A 25,757-nucleotide genomic window follows, 5' to 3' on the forward strand; every position below is an offset into this window, starting at 1 on the left:
TTTCCCCCTCTTTTCGTGAATACAATTTCGGTACTCTTAAATACTGTACAGAGAAAAAGCTTATAATAAGAAGGAACGATCAGAACTCTTGGCAAATTATTAATAGCCTACAGATACGATTCTCCCACGAGAGCAAGAGAAGAATAAATTTATTTGTAAAAGTTTAAGAAAGGAGTCGTATTCCCTTTAACTTATTAAATATTGTGATTTATTTAAAATTTTTATATTTACTTACACATATTCAAATATGACTTATTAATACATAAAAAAATTGTCAACACTTAAAACTCAACTTGCTCTTCTGCCATGCATTCAAAATGTTTCGTTTATTTCTTAATCATAATATAGATAACAGAACTGTATGCATGGAGCACTGATCCACACATGTCACACATAACTAATTAATGCATTAATAAACTAATAAATTGCAGAATGTAAATATAATAGTGGCTAGTATATACTTGCAATAATACACGTATTAAAAAAAATCTCACACACACACACACACACATATATATATATATATTAATTTTGGTAATTAATTAACAAGTTGGATAGGGAACTCCACAAGAAGTAGCAACCCTTCTGGCACCAGGACTGTTGACATATTGCCTCAGACTTGGGTTTTGCAGATACTCACACAGGCAAGGCCTCTGCTCCCTCACCTAATAACCAAATTCAACAAATTTTAAACTAAACTTTCGCATCATTCATAAATTTTTTCATATAAAGCAAAAACACTTGCATGCACCAATATCGACACAAATTAAACTTGTAGATCCTTCATAAATTTATCCATACATGTGTGTACGAGAGTAAACAAATTTGAATGGGATGAATCTACTCACTTAATCAATGTCTCATATGGCAAAATAATAACATTTCAATTTAATCAAATAGTTGTTAGAAAGTTTGTCATATGATAATTAAAAAATACAAAATCTCAAATTTTTAGAACGGATCGCTTATGTATGGTGTGTTCTTGAAGTTTTTAAGGGAAACATATCTTAATAATTGATAAATTCAAATGATTGTAATTGGAATACTCATTGAATACATAAATTTAAACCATTGACCTAATCCAAATTTTAAAAAAAAAAACACTTGCATCTTGCATGCAGTAAGATCAATGTTAGGGGGAGGCAAAAGACTGGCATGTTGGGAAAAATTAAGTCTCTTTAATTTATAAACATCACTCATTGTGAGAGGTTTCTCAATGTGAGACCCATAAACTTTTAATGAATAGCCTACGCCTTATCCTGATATTGATCTCCCAATAAAAGCTTTAATATTGCCAACACAAGTCTAAAAAACAGGGTCAATTTTAAAAGACTGGTCTGTTAAGTAAAATAGCCCTTAAATTTATAAACCTTACCTTTAACGACAACCAAGTAGCCAAAAAATGGAGGAAAAAGAAAAGAAAAGAAAAGATGCAGCAGTTGGTCTGAGTGCCACTCACAGCAGCAATAGGACTTACCTTCTGGCAGCAGGTGGTTGAAGGAGGGGACGATGAAGTGATGGAGCCAAGGCAAGGGCTCAGCTCAAGGGGGCTGCAAGTGACGCCCTGACCCATGTGAGGGCGTGGAGCCTCAACAAGAAGCAGCGTCACAATGGCTAACACAGTCACAGTTGCAGAAAGCTTGCTGCGTTTCATCGTCATCATCATCATTGTTTGGTTTGATTTGAGGAGAGGGATCGAACTGAGAAGTAATTTATAGAAGCGGTCTGGTTGAGTTTGGTATGGGTGTAAGTGAAGCTTGAGGGCGAAATGAGAGTTAATGGAGGAGTCAGGTCCCCCACTTGGAGAAGGTGCAGAGATGGGTTTGATTTCAGTGTCGTAATTACTTAACACTGATACCTTTGTCACCCTCTTCAGTGTCATCGCAACTGTGACATCGATGAAATCCACCTTGCAAACTACTACTCCCAATGTTACTAATTAATTCAATTATAATTACATCATCGGAATGAAGAATAAATTGTTAATAAAGTTTTAAAAAAATTCATTTTAAGACTTAATAAATTGACTGTCATTCCATGATTTTAATAAAGCAATTAAAGGCATCTCGTAACAAGAACCAAAAAGAGTATTTTATTATTGACACTAAAATGACTCGATATTTTATGTTCATGTTTTCTATGGAGACAATTGTCCAATTTCATCTGCATCGTCATACAAGTTCATTGAATATAAATGTATTTTGAGAAACATTGCTAAACCCAACCATCAGTATTATTTTGTCATTTGCTTTATTGATCCAAGATTTAACTATACAAAATTCCCTTAGTCATGAACATTTATATCATAAATTTTAAAAATCAATAAAAGTTAATTCAATTTATAAAAATTTGACTCATAATTCATAATGTTGCGAGAACAGATCCCATTGCCAATGTAAAACCATTATTGATGGGTGCTCTATAAATGTCCATTAAATTTGAAGGGATGTCTTTATTCCCAAGACCCAACTTACTTAAATTTTATTTGTATAAAAAAATCATAAATTTTAATTTATGAATAAATGACCCCCCTAGCCATACATAGTATGTATGAGTGAGAACATATATCAAGATATTAAGATCAAAATAGAAGGGTTACATCAAAAAGTTACATCCATACATAAATATGAATGAGAACATATGTTAAGATCAAAGTCATAAAAGAGTTACATGAAAACTACAACACGAAAGAATTATAACTCCACTCACACACACAATTATTACATGATATCCATCACAAAAACAAAATTTGAATACTTTTTTCTTTCTTCATTTCTTTCAATGTCTTTCTATTTTACCTACCCTATAAGAATAATAACTACATAACGAATAACCAATTAGTTAAAAAAAATGTTTCTCAGTTTCCAGGAAAGTTTTGACAAAGGCAAACGTCTACCTTCATCTTGACCAAAAAGAATGGGCAGAAAATTATGATGCAGAGATGAATCCTATTGAGTCTGAGAGTCTTCCTGGGTTTTGGCTTTGCTGCGAAGCATATCCCCAAAGTTTCCCAGCATGATCCGCCTGAATCTAGTGTCCTCTGCCGCAGCTACTGCCGCCGCCGTTGTTGGAGGCAGGACTGCTGCAAGAGCTTCCGTTGCTGTTTCTGTAGTCTCTTTCTTGCCAAGTAATCCACCCTCACCAAAGAAACTGCTCACTGATGAAAGTCCTGATGAAAGTCCAATATGAGCACCCATCACTTTACTTATAGTATCAAAAGCTCCACCTGACCTTTCCTTCAAAATAATTTCAAGGGCTTCTTTATGTGCTGGATCCAATGCATCCAAGTCCTTTAACAGGTTCTGTATGGCCGGAAGGAGGAAGTCCCGGACGCTAGCTGCTGGCAGATCTGTAGGTGATAGTGAGGAATTAGAAATATGTTGTGGAAGTAAGATATTTGTCATTATTTTAAGGAATGGCTACATTTTGAAGGATTAACAACAAATTCGATGAACAGTCAATTAGATGATTGATTGACAAGCATGTTTTTTTCAACCTTTTTTTTTTTCTTGGTGGTGTTTGGCTCATGAATTTTAAGGGTTATGGAGAGGATTCCTAATCCTTCCTATCCGTGTCTCTATTCTCTGCTGATAAAATTCTCCTCTTTAAAAAAATAAAACAAAATGAGTGCATGAGGATCACTGGGGTGAAGAATCTGTTAACAGTATGCCTGATGAACCAATAACATTTCCTGTTTAGGCATGTATCTGAGATGAATGAGGATCGCCTGACAGATTTTCAGCCACTTTAAATTCTATCGATAAGGCAACATTTATGTGCAGTTGACTATACAATCAACAAAAGTTTGACTTGAACAACAACCACAAGAAGAAGTCCAATCACACTAGGTAGACAGGCTAAATGGACTGCATGATACAGTTGTGTTCTATCAATAACTAAATCTTTTAGAGTTTGAACACTAGAAAAAAATAATTGCCATTAGAAGAGAGATGAAAGTAACTCCGCCTATGTTTGAGCCGGTCTCAAGCCCGGGTAAAGGAGGAGGGTTGTGTTAGGCCATCAACAGCCAATGTAAAACTTTGTTGAATCTATCATGAACATGGACAATAGACGTTATAATGTTAATGCTAGATCGTTGCCCGTAGGTAACGCGCTGCATGGCTCGAGTACAGTGATAAGTGAGTTAGAGCCGCTGCATCGGCGCCCGGATGTAGTGTTAAATGAGCAAGGGCTACCGCATCATTCTGGACGCACGCAGTTAAAGAAATTAGTCCATGAGAGCAAAATTAGATTTGATATTTGGAATGTTGGGACATTAAATTGTAAATCTGTAGAGGTTGTATGGGTTATGATTCAAAGGAAAATCAATATCCTTTGCTTGCAAGAAATAAAATGGCGTGGAGAAGAAGTTAAGGATATTCAAGGTTTCAAACTTTGGTATATAGGAAAAGTAAGTGCACGCAATGGAGTAGGCATCATTATAGATAAGGAGTGGAAGAAGAACGTTGTAGAAGTTAGCAGAATTGGAGACAGAATTATTTCCTTAAAAATGATAATTGGACGTGAGACTGTTAATATTGTTAGCACTTATACGCCGCAAGTCGGGACAAAAACCAGTCTTAAGAAATTATTTTGGGAGGATCTGGAGGGGTTGATTCGACACATACCACAGAGTGAAAAGATTTTTATTGGAGGAGACTTTAATGGGCATGTCGGGAGGGAAGCTGGTCAGTATGCAAGGGTGCATGGTGGTTTTCGTTTTGGAGAACTAAACAATGAAGGACAAACTCTTCTTGATTTCTCATTGGCGTATAATTTTAAGATTGCCACCACTTGTTTTAAGAAGAGAGATGAGCATCTCATCACTTACAAAAGTGGAGCCTCAAGGTCACAGATTGATTTTCTTTTGGTTAGGAACACAGATAGAAGACTTTGTAAAAATTGCAAGGTCATCCCCGGAGATGCTGTAAACGACACAACATAAGATCCTAGTCCTTGATGTGTGTATTATGAGTAAAATCCAAAAACGTCGACAAGTAGTAGCACCAAGGATTAGGTGGTGGCAATTAAAAAGTGAGAAGCAAGATATTTTCAAGCGAAATCTTTTGAATAAAGGAATTTGGAAACCTCAGGAAAGTGTTAACATCATGTGGGAGGATATGGCTACAAAGATACTGGAGGTTGCAAAAGTAGTTTTAGGAGAATCAAAAGGTTCTGATTCAAGAGATAAGGAGTCTTGGTGGTGGAATAATAGTTTACAGGACAAAATTAAGTATAAAAAGAACTGTTTTAAAGCCATACATTTGTGTAACAATGAGAAAAATTGGGAGAAGCACTGTATGGCTAAGAAGGAAACTAAAAGAGCTGTGGGTGAAGCTCGTTCTAAAGCTTTTGAAGAATTTTATAAGAGCCTTGAGACAAAGGAAGAAGAGCGAAATATTTATAAGATTGCCAAAGTAGGGAAAAAAAATAAAGAGATCTAGAACAGGTAAGGTGTATTAAGGATGAAGAAGGAAAAACTTTAGTTACAGATGATGAAATTAAAAATAGATGGGAGACTTACTTTTCTAAACTTTTCAATGATGGAGAGGGTTCATCTAGTAACTTGGAGGATTTAGTAACTGGTGAAGGAGAACAAAATTTGTCATTTTATCGAACACTACGTGATAAGGAGGTAAAGGAAGCTCTTAAGAAAATGGCAAATGATAAAGCCAACGGACCTAATTGTATATCTATCGAAGCGTGAAAATGTTTAGGTGAAGAAGGGGTGAGATGGTTAACTAAGTTATTTAAAGTGATTTTACGGTCCAAGAAAATGCCTGATGAGTGAAGGAGAAGTACATTAATTCCTATTTATAAAAATAAAGGAGATATTCAGAATTGTACTAACTATAGAGGGATTGAACTCATGAGCCACACAATGAAATTGTGGGAGAAAGTAATTGAGCACAGGTTGAGATTGGAGACAAGTATTTCTGAGAATCAGTTTAGTTTTATACCAGGTAGATCAACTACAGAGGCGATTTATCTACTAAGGGGATTAATGAAAAAGTATCGTTATAAAGATAAAGATCTACACATGATTTTTATTGATTTGGAAAAAGCTTATGACCGTATACCAAGAGAAGTGCTTTGGAAAGCGTTAGAAAAAAGGAAGTACGGATTGCTTATATTAACGCCATACAAGATATGTATGAGGGGGTAAAAACTAATATAAGAATGCCTAGTGGTTAAACAAAGGATTTTTCTATAAAGATTGGACTACATCAGGGATCATCTCTGAGTCCTTATTTGTTCAACTTGATCTTAAATGTTTTAACGAAACATATTCAAGGGGAAATTCCGAAATGTATGCTCTTCGTGGATGATATAGTTCTTATAGTAGAGACAAGAGAAGAGGTTAATTGCAAACTTGAGTTATGGAGGAGGACATTGGAGTCGAAAGGTTTTCGTCTGAGTAGAAGTAAGACGGAATATTTATATTGTAAATTTGGTAAAGGACTATTCGATAATAATTTGGAAGTGAAATTGGGAGATCAAATTATACCTCAAGTGGAAAAGTTTAGATATTTGGAAGCCATTATTCAAAATGATGGCGAAATTAGTGGAGATATTTCACATAAAATTCAAGTTGGGTGATTTAATTGGAGAAAAACTAAAGGAGTTATTTGCCACCGTAAGGTGCCTAATAAACTTAAAGGAAAGTTTTATCGCACTGCTATCAGACCGGCAATATTATATAGTAATGAATGTTGGGCTCTAACGGGACAGCAAGAATATAAAGTTGGAGTAGCAGAGACGAGAATGTTACAATGGATGTGCGGACATACACGTAAAGATAAAATTCGAAATGAGCACGTACGCGAAAAAGTGAAGGTAGCACCTATTGAGGAAAAAATGGTAGAAAATTGGTTGAGATGGTTTGGGCATGTATAAAGAAGACCAAGGGAAACACCAGTGAGAAAAGTGGAATATATAACTTTGAGTCCGATTAAGAGAGGTAAAGGAAGGCCTAAGAGAATACTCTTTGAAGTTATTGAACGCGATCTCTTAATTAATAATATTCCTAAAAGTTTGATAAATGATAAAGCACAATGGCATCTTGCAATCCATATAACCGACCCCACCTAGTGAGATAAAGGCTTGTTGTTGTTGTTGTAGTAGAAGAGAGATGAAAGTACAAGCGACAATTTTTTAAAGAACAAACCTGAAGCGTCCAGAGCACGGATTGCCTCACAGAATGCATTGGTTTTCTCCCGTCGACGCATCAAATCAGTTGTAGAAGTTGGCATGGATGTCAGCTGGAAAATCTTGGATAAAAGATGTAGATAATGTTAAAGAAACAAATGGATAATCCAAGAAACTCTGAAAGCCTGCTGAAAATGAACCAGCTTTAAGAGAATGAGACATCAACTTTGGGAAATTTAAAACTGTTCTGAAATAATATTTCCCCTAAAAGTAAGTTCAAGGATATAATCTCTTAGTTTTTCCGTCGTATGGGGTACTGCAACCACCAAGGCACGGATAACAGCTACAGTAGCTTCATGGGATCCATCTTCGAGAAAAGCATCCATTTGAATGCGAATCTTATCAACAATCTAAAACATGCCAAATATGATTAGGAAGTTTGAAGTTAATGGTGCATTGCCTTTAATAATGTAACTTTACAAGCAACAGAGAGAAATACTAGTACAAGGTACCGTCTCATTTTTGAAGTGTTGGGCCACAGCACCAAAGGCATCTATACTGGCATACTTCACATTCAGATTCTGATCGGATCCAAGAGTGACTAAGGCAGGCAAAACTTGCGTTGAAGCAACCTTTGCGTCAATATATGGCACCTATAAATGAAGACAGGCAGAAAGATATATAAGCTTTGACATCTACATCAGATGAAACAGGAAACAAAGTAAACAGTAAGCTTACAATAACTTTCAGCAGCTTGGCAGCACTTATTTTCATGTTAATGTTAGAGATAACAACCATTTCCCATAGTATATTAATAATCATTCCATGGTTTTCTTCATATATGCTGCATTGCATAAAAAGCTCGTGATTAAAACATTGAAGACAGACTATCATTTTAACATCTGGTTAAATTGGTGATAAGCATACCAAAGGAAGCGAACAGCTTCAATAATCTCAGGAATGTGCTTGGTTGACCGGTGGTCCTTGGAAGTGTCTTCTACCAGCAACTTCCTCCTCAAGTACTCTAATAATTGTTCACGTTTGGCCGGAGCACCCAAAACACCAGCCAACAAAAGTGGAAGGACACACATGGTAGACAGCCTCTCAGCAATAGCAGATCTTGGTCTTAAACCTGCAAGCAACAGTTAAAAAATATAAAGCAACAATGTCATAATATCACTATTCATTTGATAATCTGGCAAAATTATTGTGAGATGGCCAATTAGACAGACTCTTTCTTAGTTGGCACCTCAAAAGTCCGCTAAATATTGTGCTCTTCTATATTTTTTTTTTCCAAGATCCCCATTCAATAATCACTTTTTCTAACAAAATCTTCACAGTTCAGATTTGAGCAGTTATTCGTTTGCAATTGAATTGTCAGTAAAATTAGAAATATAAAAGTGATAACTGTCAAAAAAATCATTTTTAAGTGTGCTTTTAAGTCTGGTTATTCTCTTATGAAGCATGGTTACAAAGAGAACAAAATTGGAAAATAAAAATACAGAGATTACAAGATTTCTGTGGGAATTCAGTGAGAGGAAAGCTCAATGCTTGACAAACATCCCTTTAGTTTTCTCCATGAGGAATACCTTTAATTCTTGAATGGATGGCACTAGGAAAAAATGTCAAATCTGCCTCATCCCCAACTGCTATTAAGAATACAGGCAGCATTATACAAGTCAGGTAGGAATCCCCAAACTTTTCAGAAACAGCTAACAGAAACTGCATTCACACAAGATTTATTAATTACAAATTCAAATACAGGAGCTCCAGGTCAGACAAAAGCCCATCAGAAGAAGTGAAAAGGTACACAGAGTAACCTTAGAAATTCGGCTCCGTAAATTGTCTTCTTTATGTGATAACATGCAAGCCAACTGAATCAAATTAGGAAAGCACTCAAAATGCATCCATTCAAATGCAGCCCATTCAACACATCCACTGGCAAAAATGGAAACCACTGTAGATAAGTAGCAGCTTTGATAGTGTACTGCAGTATGTGCGTTGAGAAGACTTTGGTGGTATGGAATGCCTAAGTCGCATATTGAGTAACATGGAATGCTAAATGGAGTGTTTTAAACATATTGGTTCTCCTACCTTAATAATTAGTTTTTGAGGAAGGGTTTCCCATCCTACTTGAGAGCCTACCAATTGGTATCAGAATTAGATGTCAACCTTTTTGGATAGAGGTGCCAATCAAGGGTTCTAATTGATAAAAATGTCTAGTGAAGTGTTACCAAGAACAGCCATTGGGATGTCAACTCCAAAAATTGACATCCCAAATGAGCCAATTTTGGTGACTTAGGTAGAACGGATGCCTAAATCTCACTTTTAGTTGTATGAAATGCTCAATAGGATATTTAAGTGAGTTGATTCTCCCATCTCAATAATTAGTTTTTGGAAGGATTCCTCACATGGTTGTTTATCTATTTTTTGACCAACAAATGTTTGTTTATCCATAAATGTGTACATTCTTCAAAAGGGGCTAAAACATAGAATTAGATGGACAGAAGACCTCACTGTCACCCCTCTCTTGCATTGCTTGTTATATAAAAAGGGACAACAAGAGTAGAAGGGATTGGGAGGGGACAAGAGAAACGATTGTTTTGGTCTGCTTCCACTTTTGCCCCTTTTCCCAAATAGGCCCTATAGAGTAAAAGGGAAGTAACATTTTGACACCAAAAGTCAGTGACAGGAAGGCTTACAAAAGTTAAAATGAAATATTTCAATAGCGAGACTTTTTGCAAAGCTTACTTAGCATATAATTCAAGCATCGAGGTAGATAACACAGCTTGTGTAGTTTCAGCAGTGGTTGAAAAGGGGCATGTCTCTATTGCTTTCTGGTGCACAGAAGGAAGTAATGCCATTAACAGTCTCAAAAGAACATCTATATTCCAGCGCTCTCTTTCACCCAAAACACGGAGATTTGACTCTACAGACCCTTCAACACCAGAAAGTGGTGGACACCGCTGTAATGTTTGACGAACCAAATTCCATTGAGTAAAACATTTGCAAATGAGGATGAAGTTCTCAGTCTTGAAAAGCAACGGTGCAAAAGAACATGTATACCTGAGCAGAGCTTAACATATGAGACAGTAAAACCCTTAAAATATGGTCTAATTTGTCTCCCCACTTTAAAATTGCAGGAACCAATTCATTGAGAGTAATTTCCACCACCACTCCCGAGGGGTCACAGATCAATTGGAACATCAAATCCTCCACCTGTCAAAACATAAAACAAAAAAATTGAAATAACTTCTCATCTTTGCTCCTTTTTCCTTAGAAGTCATTATGTAAGGGTAAAAGGCTCCATTCCCTAGACCATGTCTCATCAACCTGTTCTAGAGCTTACATTGTAGCAAATTCTCTCAAGTCAGAAATCTTCTCCATGATTGCCTCAGAAGCATATATAGTGAGGCTGACCTTGAAATATTTATCCATGTTTGGAAAAAGTGGGAGCAGCAAAGCCAAATTATGAGCTGCAGCCTCTCGAACAACAGTGGCAGCATCTTCTACTAGTTGCTGCACAATAGACAAAATCAGAGAATCGCGAATCTCGGGTCGAACAAACTCTGCAAGCTCTCCACATGACTGAGCAACAAGCAGCCTACGCTCCTCATACATGTGATTTATCTAAAATCCAAAACACCGAAAATCTATAAATCTGGTTCTACAGGCAAAGTGGCAAAATGTAGAATTGAAGATTCACACAGAAATTTACTTGTTCCCAACATTGAGGAAGTAATTCTGTCTCTGTTCTCATCTCTCCAACATTCTTTGCAAGGCTTACACATGCCTGAAATGATGACAAGGCAACACATGTTGCTTTGTTAAACCGTAATCATTGAAGACAATGAGGGAAATACGATAAACTTCATCCCAAAAAAACCAAAATAGTAACTTACATCCATTATTATTTTCCTTTGTTGTTCATCAGGACGTTTGATCAAATTGAACAATGTGTGGGTCAAAGAATCTCGAGTGCCACTATCAGGGTGGCGCTCTATTGCACACATTATTAGAGGAAGGAGCTCCTGCAAGCAAGCAATTTACACGTGAAATGCAGAAGGTTGTACAAGCATAAATGAAGTAAGTCATAATTAGCAAACCAACCTCACGGTGGTTGATCAACACATAAGGAACAATTTTAGGCAAAGCATCCGCAAGTATTTGAATGGTTCCTAATCCCTGTCAAAGTACAAACATATAAGTTGAAATGATAATAATATTATATTCAGACAGGGAACATATCTTTTGCTAAAGTCTTGTCATTCTGAATTTCCTTATTTGGTTTTATTATTTATCATTTTTGAAGGTTGATTATTTCTCTTCATATTTTAAATAAGCACTACATCGCTGACAATGAAGACCAGCCATCACAACACTTGCACATCATTTTTAAGTCAATAACAAGCCCAAAATAAAACCAGCCTAGCAATTCATTTTACCAAATTCAATGAAAAGGAAAACATATATAATAAAAAGTTAAATTTTTATTGAAAAAAATATAATAGAAAGGTAACAACACTAGAAAATTTTCCATAAAAATAGCCAAAGGGACTTGCCGTCTTTTCGGACACTGCTTCATCATTCACACCATCTGATTTAAGAAACAACCAGCTATTCTCTGTTTGCAGCCCGCCAATGTGTTCCAAGACAGTTTCCCCATTCCCTAAAGCACTGTTTACAGTTGAAGGATTCAGTGAGTCATGCATCGCATCTTCACGTTTATCTATACACTCACTCTGACTGTGGACATCAAATGATTGAGTGCCTTCATTGTGTACAGCTCCCGAGGCCACTTCAACAGGACAAGAGACTGAACTTTTGTCCTCATGTATCTCAATAATTTTGTCTTCTGTCTGAATAATTTCATTTTCAGAACTAACCAAATTTGCAGATGCAGGAGCTGTCACTTTCTTTGCTTTTAAATATTCAACTTCCAACTGCAATTTCTTGATTTCTTCCTTGTACTTTTCTAAAGTCATAGGTTGGACATCATGAATGTCACTGACAGCCGAATTATTTCCAGATCGAGACCCTTCAATTTGCATTTTCAGTGAAGTGATCTCAGCTCTGCAACCAGCAAGTTCCTGTCTTTGGTGCTCAAGGGACTGCTTCAAAGCTTGAACCTGAACGTTATAATAATTAGTACATCATTAAATATATTAATTAATTGACAGAGTCTTTCAGAATTACGAAAGAACTACCAGGTTCTCCTTGTCTTTAAGATCTTTCTGCAAACCTTCTAAGGATTTAGTTAAGGCATTTATTTGGCCGTCCATCAATTCTTTGTTCTTCAAAAAGTTCTCCCTTTCTTCAGTTAACCTCTTATTTGCTTGCAGCAATGTCTCATTTCCTCGAAGTAGAGCAATTTTTTCCTGGACCAACATTCATGTGTGATACAGCACAAGAGTCAGTTGATGTTGACACAAATTTCTAAAAAGCAATCAATGCATCCTCAATAAAACGAAGAATTTTCATGTATTAAGAAGCATAAATCCTTAACCAAAAATTTTACTATTATCATAACTAGTTTCCATTAAAACACTTTTCAATATATATATATTGCAGAAGCAGAGAAAATAAAAAATAGGGAAAACATAAATTTATGTCCCTGTACTTTAATCGCGTTTTGCTATTAATCCATACACTTTTTTTTCGATGTTTTTGGTTCCAGTACATTTATTTTTCATTGTTTTAAATCCCTTCATGAACAAAGTATAGGGACCTTAGAAGGACCTAAAACAATAAAAAATAAAAGTACATAGACCAAAAACACCCAAAAAAAGTACAAGGACTAATAGCAAAACGCGAGCAAAGTACAAGGACCTAAAATTTTATTTTCCCTAAAAAATAAGAGGATAAAGAATATTAAACAAAAAAAAAACTATTAGAGGAGAATCTGATCTGCTTACTGGCCCAAACATTCATTGAGCTCAAAAGACTTGCTCCAGGGAAAGTAACATGCAGAAGAAGGAATGGACAACAGGGCAATGAAGTCTGACACTTCAGAGGTCATGGGAGAGTAGTGAAGGAGGGAAGGAGTGTTGGGAAGGGGTTATGAAGAACAAAGATCCAAAGAGTGAGGGTGCAGAGATGAGAAAAGATAGAAGGATTTTCTTTGGAGGAGACTCTAACCTGTCAAAAGCTAGGGAGTATCGGTATTTAACATCCTGCTATTTATGTGCTCGGGATTGTTGGTTGCTGTTCCTTTTTACATTTGTGTTTGATCATATTATCATTTCCCCTTGCTAATGTTGATTCTCAATGTTACAATAGTTTTATGACTCTGGGATGTTATATAGAAATAATTATAAAGATGAAGCGTTCGATGCAATTTCTAGAGTAGAAGCTCTCTTATTTTCAGTGTGCTCTATCAGAATCTTGTGTGAAATAAAAATCACATTGACTACGGCCTCCAATTTGCTGAAGATTTATAATCAGTGGGCCCTTTTATGGAGGAAAGAAGCAGATGTCGATAAACATGTAGATTATTCAAGACTAAGAATCAATTAAGCTGTGTGCAAGTACCAGGGATCTATGGAATAAATCTTTGCATCCCATCTTCCTCACCGAGTATTTTTCTACCTTTTAAAATGAAAAAACAAAAACATTTAAATGGACTTTGCCTTTTCACAGTTGACCAAAACACTTTTTTAAACACACAAAGTTTTCAAAATTTTTAAAATGAACTATTTTGAGAAAAATGTCAATTATGCCAAACAACATAAAATATTTAAAAAAAAAAATCTGACGCACTAAAACGTTTATCTTTTTTAGTTTTCAAATTTTTAAATTGAGTACTGTGTTGTTTAGCATTTTTTATTCTCATACATATTTTGATACTTTTTTTTTTGTTTTGGCAAGTAGATTTTGACATTAACTAACTCATCATACGTATCTAAAGTATACAACAAAAACAATAATAAGCCCTATTCTACTAAGTGAGATCCGCTACATGAATCACATAATACTGTTGTGTTCTATCAACAACCAACTCTCAAAATATGCATGTATTTATATCTTTAAACAAATAAATTAATACACCCTGTTAAAACTGTGATTTTTTTTTTTATAAAAAGAAATGGCACCGCCCAACATCATATGGTTTGAGAAACAAGCAAGCAGCCATAAAAGGGTAAAAGCAACCAGCCAAGTAAAACATATATATCATTTCAAATGGTTACCAAAAGTCCAAAACTATGATTGTTTATGAGCATTTACTGAGGCTGACGGCAGTGAGAAACTTGCCAATACCACCAGTTAAGTAATTACCTGAGCAGCCTCTGAAGTTGATGAAAGATACTCATAGTAATAATGACGCAAGGCATCTGGTACACATGCAGGTGTATTCTGCCAATTGTCCAAGTTCTGGTCTGTAACCTACAGGAACAGATTAATGGCTGTCTAACATTAAGAGCCAAAAAAGACAATGCACAGCAGTGATTTGTAGTAGAAAAATATATCCGCCGGATAGTCTCATGAGATGATTCATTGTATGTTTGCAAACACAAAAAACTGGTCTAATAATTCACGAACTCAGACATCATGTCAAGCATTTCAGAAATCTAGAACAAACAATTATTCTCCAATAGAAGACACTAAAACGAAAGCAAACTCCATACGAGGCATAAAGGATAGTCAATAATGCAAATGCCAAAGGTAGGCACTACGTAAAAGTCTTCCCCACAAAAAATTGGAGTGTGGAGATAGGATTGATTGCATCATACGACAAAGAGAGCAATTTGTTGTAATTCATAAATCTGATCATTGTATATAAAAGGAAGGCTTACAAAGTTTAACTAATCCCACTAGGGATGACACACCCAACATTATCAAAACTTGAAGGGAAACTCAGATTTAAAAAAAAAAAAAAAAAGACAGTTGATGCCTATATAGCATAAAAACTAATCCATAAATACAACTAAGCAAGAAAAATGGTGGAGTTCCCCAAAGATCCAAAGGTTAAATAAATTGAAGGAACAACTTTTTAATTCTAATAACTCCAGTTCAGATAAATGGTTACCTAAGAGGAACTTGGAGATATTATGACCATCAACATAATCATAAACAAACCAGAATATTATGGCAACTTGAAATCTAAAATTTGGCTTTCTTGATGTTACCGTGCTTTTCATTAATTATACGACAAGTAATATAACTCTATCAAGAAAAGAGACGTCTCGGTCAAATAAATGTAAATAATTCACCAAAAAAATGATAAATAATGATAACATAAGGAGTACAGAAGAGGAGTCATGTCATAAAAAAGTGAAAATGCTAATAAACAAGCAATCACCTCTTCATAGAATGTCATTGCAGTAAGACGGTACCCTGCTAGAAGCAAATATTCCTTCACAGCACAGTTTAGATCCCGGCGTTCCTGATCCTTCAGTGGGCCCAAATCAGTGACGGAAGAATTCCTTTTCTGTTGTTGAATTTTTGGTCCATCATACATGGAAGCATCTTTACTAGACAAAGCAGCTGTATCAAAAACAAAAGCATGTAAGATTAAGAATATGACATGAAGGTAAAAAAGATCAAAAAGTCACACTAATTTGAATTACTAGCCCAATTTTGGAAGGATGTATGGGCCAGGTGGCATCCTTCTATATGCAATTTATCACCACCTTTCTTGTCTATAATTTCTGCATCAATTCACCTATCACAGCTTCTGTTCATTCCAGCATTCTTAAATCTCATACTTTTTTTCCTAACACCTTATTGCTACAGAGGCTTTAAAATTGACATATCTTCTTTTATTGAATTCTATTCCCTACACTTCAGCAGCAGAGATTAGGAATTTGACCGCAGAGTTTAGACTCCTCTAAAAGGTATCCTCTAAACCCTGTTTCCAGATTCTAAATCATTCTCCAAAGCCAACACAGGAACAACTTGCTTCTAGCTAACACCTTTTGAATTCCAAGACCTCTTCCAAGACTTAATTTTTATATAGCACTTAATAAGATTAGTAACAGATTATTTGTGCCAACCATGCAGATGAAGGTTTATTAAAAACGAGTTAAAGTACTCATAATTTTTAAGTTATGGGCTTCTCTAATTCCAAGATAAGTCATTTAAGCATACACTATACAGAGTCCAGCTGCTAGATAATTGTCGTATAGAGGGTAGACACTTCAAGCTTTTGACAAAGTTGGACTTTCCAGGGATGTTGAAATCTTTCTCATATTTTGTTTTAAATATTACAGGAGTAAAGAAGGCCAGCCTCTTTGGCAAAGTACAATTTGCTCTGCTGTCTATGCCAATTATGTCTGGAGGATTTTGGCTTGGTGACTCCAATTGCCATACCTTAAAAAATGAATAAATAAGTAAAAATAGGATGTGCCTGACTATGAATCTGCACGTGTTATAAGTTATGAAACTGCCTCATATTGTAACCCAAAAAAATACTTAGTAAATAGCCATTCAACTTAATAGCAGTTACATTTTTTTCCCCTTAACTTGCAATAGCAGTTATGTGAAGATTGAAAATTACATGGAGCTTTTGAAAAAGATCTATGTATACATATTAATAAAATTTAATTAATAATACTTTAAATGTAGAAAAGTACTGAATTATATCTTTCATTTTTTTTTTTTTTTTTGGGGGGGGGTGTTTAGGATTTTTCCTAATGGCGCTAAGTTATGCAGAGAAGCTAGTGAGCTTTGTTTAACACAAATGCTTTATGCCTAAAAGACACTCTATTCTCAGCTATTGAAACTTCTTTTTCTCTTGTTTCCAACAGATTCACTTCTTTCATCAGAAAATAAATCACATGAAGGACAGAGTTTGTTTTCCAAAACTAATTCAGTGCAAATGCATGGAAACTGATACCAGAACTGTAAAGGCAATGTCATGAATACTTTTGCCACATAATTAGGCATAAAACAGAACCTTGCTTTTCACCTGCTAAAATGTGCTATCATTGGCCTAATTAACCCATGTGTTTTAACATGATATTCAGAAGTTAAGGCATTCTAAATGTTGCATAATTATGCAAGTATTTGATAATAATAAGCACCAGATAGACATTTATGGATGCTCAAACAAAAAGAGGTAAGATCTCTTGTAAACAATAAACAACAATATTCAAAACAGTTTCGCTTGCTAAATGTATTACAAGAGCATATATGTGACCAGAGAACCACGCTGAACAAAATACTCAAAACTTAAGTTCTAAACAATTTTACCCAATTATGTAAGTACTTGATAATATTGAGCACCAGATATACAATTATGGATCTCAAATAAAAAGAGATAAGCTGTATTGAAAACAATAAAAAATACCAGTTAGTTCATTTAGACTATCAGTCTTCTTCTGCAATTCACTTTTCAGTCTCAAGATGTCTTCTTGCGCCAACCGTAGCTCATAATCACTAATAGCTAACTTTTCCTCTGCTGATTCTTTCCCTTCCAGCAAACTTTGAGGATCTGCCACTGCTTTGCACAAACAAATAAAGGAAAACACGATCAGAGCCACAAACCATGCATTTTCATATTTCCGCCAAAGTACGCGATTTACTTCAAATTGAAGCTTCCTCTCAGGTGTCCAGCTCACCAGATATTAGGGGGCAGACACAAGCAATGCCCACATAAGAAAAGGTCTATAAAGACCAATGCAATAGATTTCTTCAAATAGAACCTAAATGCCAGATAACTGTTCTGCTTCTCCATTGTTATAAAAAGAAGCCCCTCTCTCACCCCAAAAAAAAAAAATCTCCCTAAGTACATTCTAAATTGCCGCTCCTTAGAGGTATCTGTTCCATATAAAGTTGTGGCACAATATACCTGGAAGACAGGTACCATTAGGACATTTAATAATTATGGCTTAAAAGTTCAAAATCAATTGCCAGAGTTGTGCTAATCTCAAGTGTATATTAGAGGAATACAAGTTGGCAAAAAAAAAAACATAAAACAAAAACAAAACTATTAGAGGAATAAAAACATGGAAAGCAAAGAATAGTGACAGATTAGAAACCAGTGGAACAGGCCTGGACTCTCCGGAGCAAGGAGGATTTTCTTTTGGTTGTCATCTTCAATTTCCTGAGTTAGTTTTGAAAAGTGGGAGCACAGTCGTAAGCCCATAGCCTAGAACTACATTAAAGATTAGCAAGATCCATCATCCTCATCCTCAAATTGATGGACAAACAGATGTGGCCAACCACATTCAGTGACTTGCAATGTTTTGCTGGAGGCAAACCTAAATAATGCCCCAGATTGTCCTCTTGGGTCAGATATAGGTTGCACACCACGTTAGACAATAATTTGCAATGTTTCATTGGAGGCAGAAGGTATGATCATCTTCCAGGCTTTGTATAGGAGATCCACTTCAAAGGATAACTTGAACGAGTCGCAAGAGAATGAAGATATATGATGGCTCTAAAAGAAGATAACTTGAGTACAACCCTGGGAATGTAATTTACCTTAAATAACAGCCTACAAGTTGAAATCTTTAACCAAGAAAATGAATAAGAATCTTAGTCCCCAATTAAAAAGGCCTTACACAATATTGGAATTTAAAAATGTAGGGAATGTTTTGTACTGCTTAGAACTTCCCTTATCATTAACAGGTTCATGTCCTGTATCTCAGTTGAAGAAGGCTGTGCAACCAGAACCTCTCAACTTCCCTCACCGAAGACAAGAAGTTGAAGGTTTATCCTGGACAAATTAATATTGTTCCATAGGATGCCACGAGGGGAATTCCCAATAAGGAAGGTCTTGGAGAATGAGATGGGGTATTGATGGATCCCAAAATTAAGATATCAATCAAAAAGAAATGTGCAGGATGTTATGAATATTGGATAGCAGCAACAAAGCGGCCTAAATGAATACCTTCCTTAAGCAATCCATCAGACCATTTGGTTACGCTAAGGGCAGATCATTCCCATTTCATTGTACAAGAAGTGAAACATGCAATATCTATTTTGAGGCATAAGAAACATTTTTACCCATAAATTCACTTTTTCTGTTCTGTTTTACTTATTCCATTCCCTTGTGCAAACTAAATAGCCTGCAATAAGTGGTTGAGAGATAGTTCAAGGGAAATTCCATAGGAAGTTTCTAGGAGATTGAGCATATATAGGAGCAAGAGAAAGAGGGAGGCAGACAAGGGAATTGGGTATTCTTGCGGGAGAACCAAGCCCCTCAAAGAGCTAGGAGTTTGCTAGCTTTTCTTTCAAAATAAACCTTCTACTGTAGCTGTCTTCCCACAATTTTTACACGGCAAGCTAGAAGTCTGTCAGGAAAAAAAAAGAGGGCTGAGAAAGAGAAAGCAGAAAAATGGGTATTCTCGTGGGATCTTGAAGAGCTAGAAGTTTTCTTGCTTTCCTTTGTTGCCTTTCTACTGCATTGCTTTTATTGCAATTTTTGAGAGGAAATCCAGGTTCCTCACATAGTATATACAAAAATACTTAACGTACATTTAAACTATAAATCATTGTAACTTCAACTATCCAAAAGTAACAAGCATAAATATTTTGAGTTTTGACAAAAAGCGATCACACAAAACGTATCTGAGCACTTAACACCCTTAAATAATGTATTCTAACTTACAGAACAAAAATTGCACACAACATAGTTCCTAATAGTAAGATCTTTCAACAGACATTATTTCCAAGCAGCGATAGTCTTAGTTCTCATTCAAGAATCAGGAATGAACCTGAAATAAGTGAAACTGCTGTGTTGACAGTATTTTTGAAGCTTAACAAGAAAGGATAAACAAAACGCAGCAGAAACTGCAAATTCCACAGAATAGAAAATTTCAGGGGGAAAGAAAAAGAAACATGGAAGGAAGAAAAACCTCAGAACCAAGAAGGAAAAGGAGAGAGGGGAAAAGAACGAAGTACCCAGAACAATTTGGTAGATGTTTCTATTTAATATTAAAAATTTAGCTATTAAACATCATATTTCCGCTGAAAATGAATAAAGGACAAGGCAACGACTTTGAAAACCGTTCAGCTAATCTATCAAAACCATTTAAAAGAATCTTCCTAACACGTTTTACCAAAAATTACACTCATCAGTGAAAAATATATGATAAATGCTTCAACCAACGGAAGACCTTTTCGACTAAAGAATTCTGTTAGCAGTTTAACTGCACCTAACTCAGATTAACACAATTGGCTACTAAAGAAAAATAACACTCCCTATGGAAACAAATTCTTTAGTATTTTGTTAAACGAGTCCGATGAGTCTGTTCCACAACACCCTTCCGAAGAAACCGAACTTGAAAGTTGACTCAGTCAGCAGAAATAAGGAATATCAGGTATTTTTTTAGAATTGCTGTTAAAAACAAGATGTATGGTGCCCAAGCTTAAAAATTTCAGCGTGCCCGAATTCAAAACAACAAAGAACAAAAATAACGATATGGCTCTGAACCCGTAAATCCAATCAGCACCAAAATTCAAGAACAGGACAATCAATTTGAAAATTGACGCCGATTACGAACCTCGGAGAGAATTGAAGCGAGAAATCTGATCAGGAGGGAACCGGGAGGGATCGGAGAAGTACTCTTTGAGGCGAATAGCCTGATCATAACGGCCATCGTCGAGAAGCTCGTGAAGAAGCTCAAATGCCGTGAGCAAGTAATTCTCCTCCAACAGAAAATTCACAACGCAATTGCACAGCGATGACCTCCCCACATCCATCTCTCTTTCCCCTCTCTTGCAAATCCTCAGATCAAACGCCTTACAGCCTCACCGTAGCTGATATGAGGCCATTCAAGAAAAAGGAGAAGAAACTCTCTCAGATTACAATGACTCATAGAAATGTAACGAAGGAGGTGGCATCTCACTCACATCACATGTGACAAGTGGGGATGTTCGCTTCAGTGTTAGTTTCGAGTGGTAAGCTCAGGATAGAGAGCGATAGACAGGCGACCTGAAAGCAGAAAAAATTGAATTGAGACAAGAAGGAGAAGAAATAATCTCTCAATCTCAAATCTGAAATCTCAGAGAAAGGTCTGACCAGGCAAAAGTGCGAGATCCGATCCGCATTGGTCTCGTCAGCGGGTGAGACTCCTCTGTTCATCATGACACCGCTCTCCGTTGACTTTCCATTTACGTTTCTCAATAGTTTCACATTTTTCTTAAATTTTCTCAGAAATTCTAGTGACTGGCAAGTATCGGATACTCGGAATTGTTTTTCCTATAAAAATAAATCATTTTTTATATTTTTTTTATTATATATTTTCATTTTCTTTTTAAAATATTAAATATATGCAATTATTTCCCAAAAAAAAATCAACTACACATATTTTTACAATTTTGTTTAGATGGATAGAGGTTTATTAAAAGAATATTTTTATGTTTAGAAAGTAAAATAAATGCATTTACAATTTAAAAAATGAACAATATCTTAATAACTTATTTTACCCTTCGTGAATTTGGTTTCTCAAATCCTTAAAGGCTGTTTTAGTTATTGATTTGATTTTTTTAAATTTGCCTCAACTTCCAAGCTAAAGGAACAATAATAAATAAGATACACAACAACAAAAGACTTACTAGAAAAAGAGACATGCTGGTAAAGAAGCAACAGAAAACGATTAGAGACTATAGTAATATCCTAGCTGGATTATTCCACTATGCAATCCTAATAATATTATTTATCCTTCAAATCATAAGGATTACTTATATATGATTATAAAACTTCAGTAACTTGATAAAAGTTAAACTTCAAATATCAAATTAATAATTAAGATAAATTTAAGGATCAAAAATTTCATTATCACTTTAAAAAAAATTTACAATAACTTCTTCCAAAATAATATCTCCAAGGACAAACCCTTAGCACTTAGATAAACAAGTAAGAGTTATTCCTTCTTTATCAAAAGCCTCAAGTTTGAATTATGAAAAATGCACTAGTATAAATGGATAAGGGCACATGCCTTGATCCATATTAATCTAAACACTTATTCACAGTACAAAGTGAAGCAAACCTAAGATACCTAGTGCTCATATAAAAAGAAATATCTGCAAAGGATAACAACCATTGAAATTGTGATGATTGTTCCATACAATTCTTCTATATCCCTTGCTTTTAGATTACCCGCATGATAAAAATTTAAAGCACAAAACCGCATTTAAAGCACAAAACCGCAGGATTGCATCTTTCAAAACAAAAAAGAAATTTTTTTGCATGTTGCATATTGCATATTGCAGATCTATAGTCATACATATTTATTGGAACTTTTTCCATCATTGCGAAGGAAAATGAACAAAAATCCTTTGATACGGACTCATTCATAATTTTCCCAATAAAAATTGCATGTATTGGGGAAAAAAAGTGGTTATTTGATGTCTTCATCTTGAGCAAGCAACTTCATATCTTTCATCACGGATTTGAACTGAGAATTCGTCGACGATGACGGTGGAGGAGGTTGAGACTTGTAAATCAGAACATTATCAAGCTCATCACCGCCATTATCATTGCCATCACCACCACCGCTGCAAGCATTTTGAGACTGAACATACATCGGAGGAACATAAATTTCTCCTTGTTGCTTATCACCATGCAATGTCGTCAATGAACTGGTTGGCCTGCGATAATCCTGAGAAGTGATGAAGGTAGAATTAAGGTTCGCGTCATTGGAAGCTGTTGTATTGAAACAGTAAGGTGGTGGTTGAGCATAAGGAACGAGGTAATATATTGGGTAGGGTTGATTAGGTTGATGATATGTCATATGTTGAAATGGTACAAATTGCCCATGTTGTCTCTGAACCTGTTGATTCAAGTATGGAAATGAAGTGTTGTTCTTGTTGTACCCTGCTTCCATGTTGGTGTTATTTGAACTTTCTATTGAAGAATTAGCATGAACAATGGCATCTTGGTACAACACATTCTGATGCTGAGGTTCTATGTTTGAAAAAGAGTAATTATCACTGAAAAGCAAAATCCAGAACCATTTAGGGGGGGAAAAAAGTGGATCTAAATCATATAATAGCATTAATTGATTCAGCTACTAAGGGACAAGCAATAGTTAACTAATCTAAAAAAGACGAGTGTTGGCACAAAAATGATTTTCTAGCCCACCAACTGTTTGAATGTGCCAAAATCAAATAACATGGATATTATAAATATCTCTATAAGTATTTTTTTTAATTCAAAAACATGACTTGACCCTGATCAGCCTACTCAATTCGTCTTTTCTTTTGTATCGAAAAACAAGTGTGCATTAAAACAGGACAATACACCTTGGGACTCAATGATATCATACATTAGCATTAGTAAATTGGAAGAATTATTTTGAAGTCCCTTAAAGTTTGACAACTTAGTAAAAAAAAAATTGACAATGAAGTTTAAATATACTGTGTGGGACTTGTATAATTCTCTCTAGTTAATTAGGCAAAATCAGAGCAATTAACAGTTACATAAGTGATAAGAGGATGACAATGAAACTGAAAACATAGTATTGGGGACCAAATTAACATCAATTTGCTTCATCAATTATCCGATTCATTTATTTATGGTCTTCAAGATTAATATAGTGAACTAATATTCAGATAAATCCTTGAAACCATCATCCTCTGCTTACAAATTACTCTATTTCTGCATACCAAAACATTAGTGATTTAAGGCGTATAGAATCATTCACTTAGACAACATTTCTAGAAAATGGTAGCGTAAGAAAAGTGCCAAGATTACCTTGGAACAACAGCGTTGGTCTGTATCAACATAGCTTTACTATCCTGCGAAACAAACTCATTATCTACTTCATTACTCTGAGATTTCAAAGGAAGCAAATTAGTCAACGAAGCCGAGGACGAAGTTGACTCAAAAGACGAACTCGTCTCCAAAACCATCGTATCCGGACCCCAAGAGACAAAGCCGTGCCCCTCAACACCCGACCCGTGACAATAGCCATACCCATGAGCCTCACCGAGTCCCTTCTGCAGAATCTTGGCGCTCTTAAGCGCATCGAAGAACCAAGACTCGGTTTTCGGGTGCCGAATGACGGGGCGACCTGAACCCGGAACAGAATAAACAGGGAAGAGGAATACTCTGATGCGGGAAGGTGCAGCAGAAGGAGTGGTGGAACAGAGGCGGTCGAACTCGTCGAAGAAGATTTGGAAATCCTCATCGGAGGTGAGAGAAATGAGAGAGTCGAGGTCAAGATGGGGAAGCTGGTACTTTAAAGTGAAGGAGAAGTCGACGGAGAGGGTGGCGGTGAGGTGAGAAACAAGCAAGTCGAGGGTGGTGACGGTGCGGCGGTCGACGGATACGATGCGGGTGTCGCCGCCGACGTAGCAGAAGGACTTGTTGGGGCCAGGACGAGGGACTATGTGGCCACCGTAACTGCACATAAGACGGAGCTTGGCGCTGCCGCCGCCGGCGAGTGTGGCGGTGGAAGAAGGTGGCCGAAGTTCCATGAATGTTGGGGATCGAGGAAGGTGCAAAATTCGAGGTTGGCTTCACCGAGGAAGGAAAAGCTAGAGTGCGACGGTGAGGAGCACATGATGGGCAACGCAGAAGCAATAGTTAATTAAATGCATGGGCAAGTGCCACGTTATAGGGACTTGATTGGGAAGTGGGAACAAAGTTGACATGGACCACGCTAAAAGAAGTCCTAGCTGTGAGTTATCAAATATTCGTTTATTCTTAATAAGATATTTTTAACCACATTAATTATTTAAAAAAAATAGTTTTTATATCATAAAAAATAAGATATATTTTTATTTTTATCCTTAATTTTAAATTATAATATAATTATATTAAATATTAAAAAAGATAAAATTATAAAAATTATTTATTATTTAAAATATGTCTAATGTTTTGAATTAAAATTACTTTTAGAAGATGTCACATTGAAGGGAGTATGATTTAAATTCTATAAGTTGAGATTTCATAATATATTTTATAAAAAATAATAAAATACATTAAATTATTCACATAAATTTATGACTTTAAGTTTCAAAAAATTTAAATTCTATGAAAAAAGAGTATGTTATGTAAAGACTAAAGCATGAGATTAAAACTTAAGTTAGGAAGTTTAACAAAGTAAACTTTAACTCTCTTGATGCACTTATATTCATCAAAAACAAGTTATCTAAAAATCATCCACTTACAAAAACTATTAATAAAATTAAGAAATTTCATATAAGAGATTGGGAATCACTTTTAAAGACATCTTTAGAGAGGCCAAATAATTATATTAATTGACTAACACTAAATTTTCAACAATACTATATACATACACACACATGGATACATGTAGAAACCTTTTGTTTACCTAAGTTGACCAGTTAGATAAGTGAATTGATAAATTGGTCTTCTAACTAACTCAATTAAAAGTTTTGACCAGATCAATTAAGTTAGATTTATATTTTTCTCCATTTACTGAGCATGACATAACATCGTTTTTGAGTTAAAAAATGAAAGAAAATTTGCAATATATGTAATGTTAATGTTTTAGTAACTCTATTTTGTTAGATTATATGTACTCATGCATAAATTTTTCATTTATTTTTGAATTAATATCTTTTTTTATTTAGACAATACTCTTGTTAGGGTTATCTACAAATATTTTTGTATATTTTAATTCAATTTTATTTATATCATGATTAGGTAAAATTACAATATAAATTTTATGTTTACTTGGCAAAAATGACTA

General features: G+C 35.4%; 3 protein-coding genes across 4 annotated transcripts; all 3 read right to left on the reverse strand.

Moving 5' to 3' along the window:
* Positions 1-307: 307 nt before the first annotated feature.
* Positions 308-1,915, reverse strand: LOC129290328 (probable non-specific lipid-transfer protein AKCS9). The gene is made up of 2 exons (XM_054927109.1): positions 1,478-1,915; positions 308-665 (listed from the first exon to the last, which is right to left on the reverse strand). Exons 1-2 carry the CDS (start codon positions 1,880-1,882, stop codon positions 543-545), a joined length of 528 nt encoding a protein of 175 aa, XP_054783084.1. The 5' UTR covers positions 1,883-1,915; the 3' UTR covers positions 308-542.
* Positions 1,916-2,595: 680 nt separating this feature from the next.
* Positions 2,596-21,226, reverse strand: LOC129314831 (uncharacterized). Of its 2 annotated transcripts, XM_054958279.1 has the most exons (22): positions 21,116-21,226; positions 20,947-21,028; positions 20,598-20,853; positions 17,438-17,587; positions 15,449-15,633; positions 14,425-14,532; positions 12,357-12,527; positions 11,712-12,278; positions 11,260-11,334; positions 11,052-11,180; positions 10,868-10,942; positions 10,570-10,779; positions 10,216-10,368; positions 9,901-10,115; positions 8,970-9,087; positions 8,739-8,871; positions 8,077-8,281; positions 7,888-7,993; positions 7,662-7,802; positions 7,434-7,559; positions 7,169-7,283; positions 2,596-3,349 (listed from the first exon to the last, which is right to left on the reverse strand). In XM_054958279.1, the coding sequence occupies exons 3-22, from the start codon at positions 20,794-20,796 to the stop codon at positions 2,949-2,951; spliced, it is 3,582 nt and encodes a 1,193-aa protein (XP_054814254.1). In that variant the 5' UTR covers positions 20,797-20,853; positions 20,947-21,028; positions 21,116-21,226; the 3' UTR covers positions 2,596-2,948. The 2 variants fall into 2 exon arrangements, with proteins under 2 accessions (XP_054814254.1, XP_054814249.1); XM_054958274.1 differs by lacking the exon at positions 21,116-21,226 and having other exon boundaries at positions 20,598-21,079.
* Positions 21,227-22,228: 1,002 nt separating this feature from the next.
* Positions 22,229-24,602, reverse strand: LOC129291086 (uncharacterized). The gene is made up of 2 exons (XM_054928219.1): positions 23,792-24,602; positions 22,229-23,028 (listed from the first exon to the last, which is right to left on the reverse strand). Exons 1-2 carry the CDS (start codon positions 24,514-24,516, stop codon positions 22,437-22,439), a joined length of 1,317 nt encoding a protein of 438 aa, XP_054784194.1. The 5' UTR covers positions 24,517-24,602; the 3' UTR covers positions 22,229-22,436.
* Positions 24,603-25,757: the final 1,155 nt, after the last annotated feature.

The sequence above is a fragment of the Prosopis cineraria genome, unplaced genomic scaffold, assembly GCF_029017545.1.
Source record: "Prosopis cineraria cultivar Desert tree isolate PC_DT_omini unplaced genomic scaffold, ASM2901754v1 PC1, whole genome shotgun sequence".
Classification (NCBI taxonomy): domain Eukaryota; kingdom Viridiplantae; phylum Streptophyta; class Magnoliopsida; order Fabales; family Fabaceae; genus Prosopis; species Prosopis cineraria.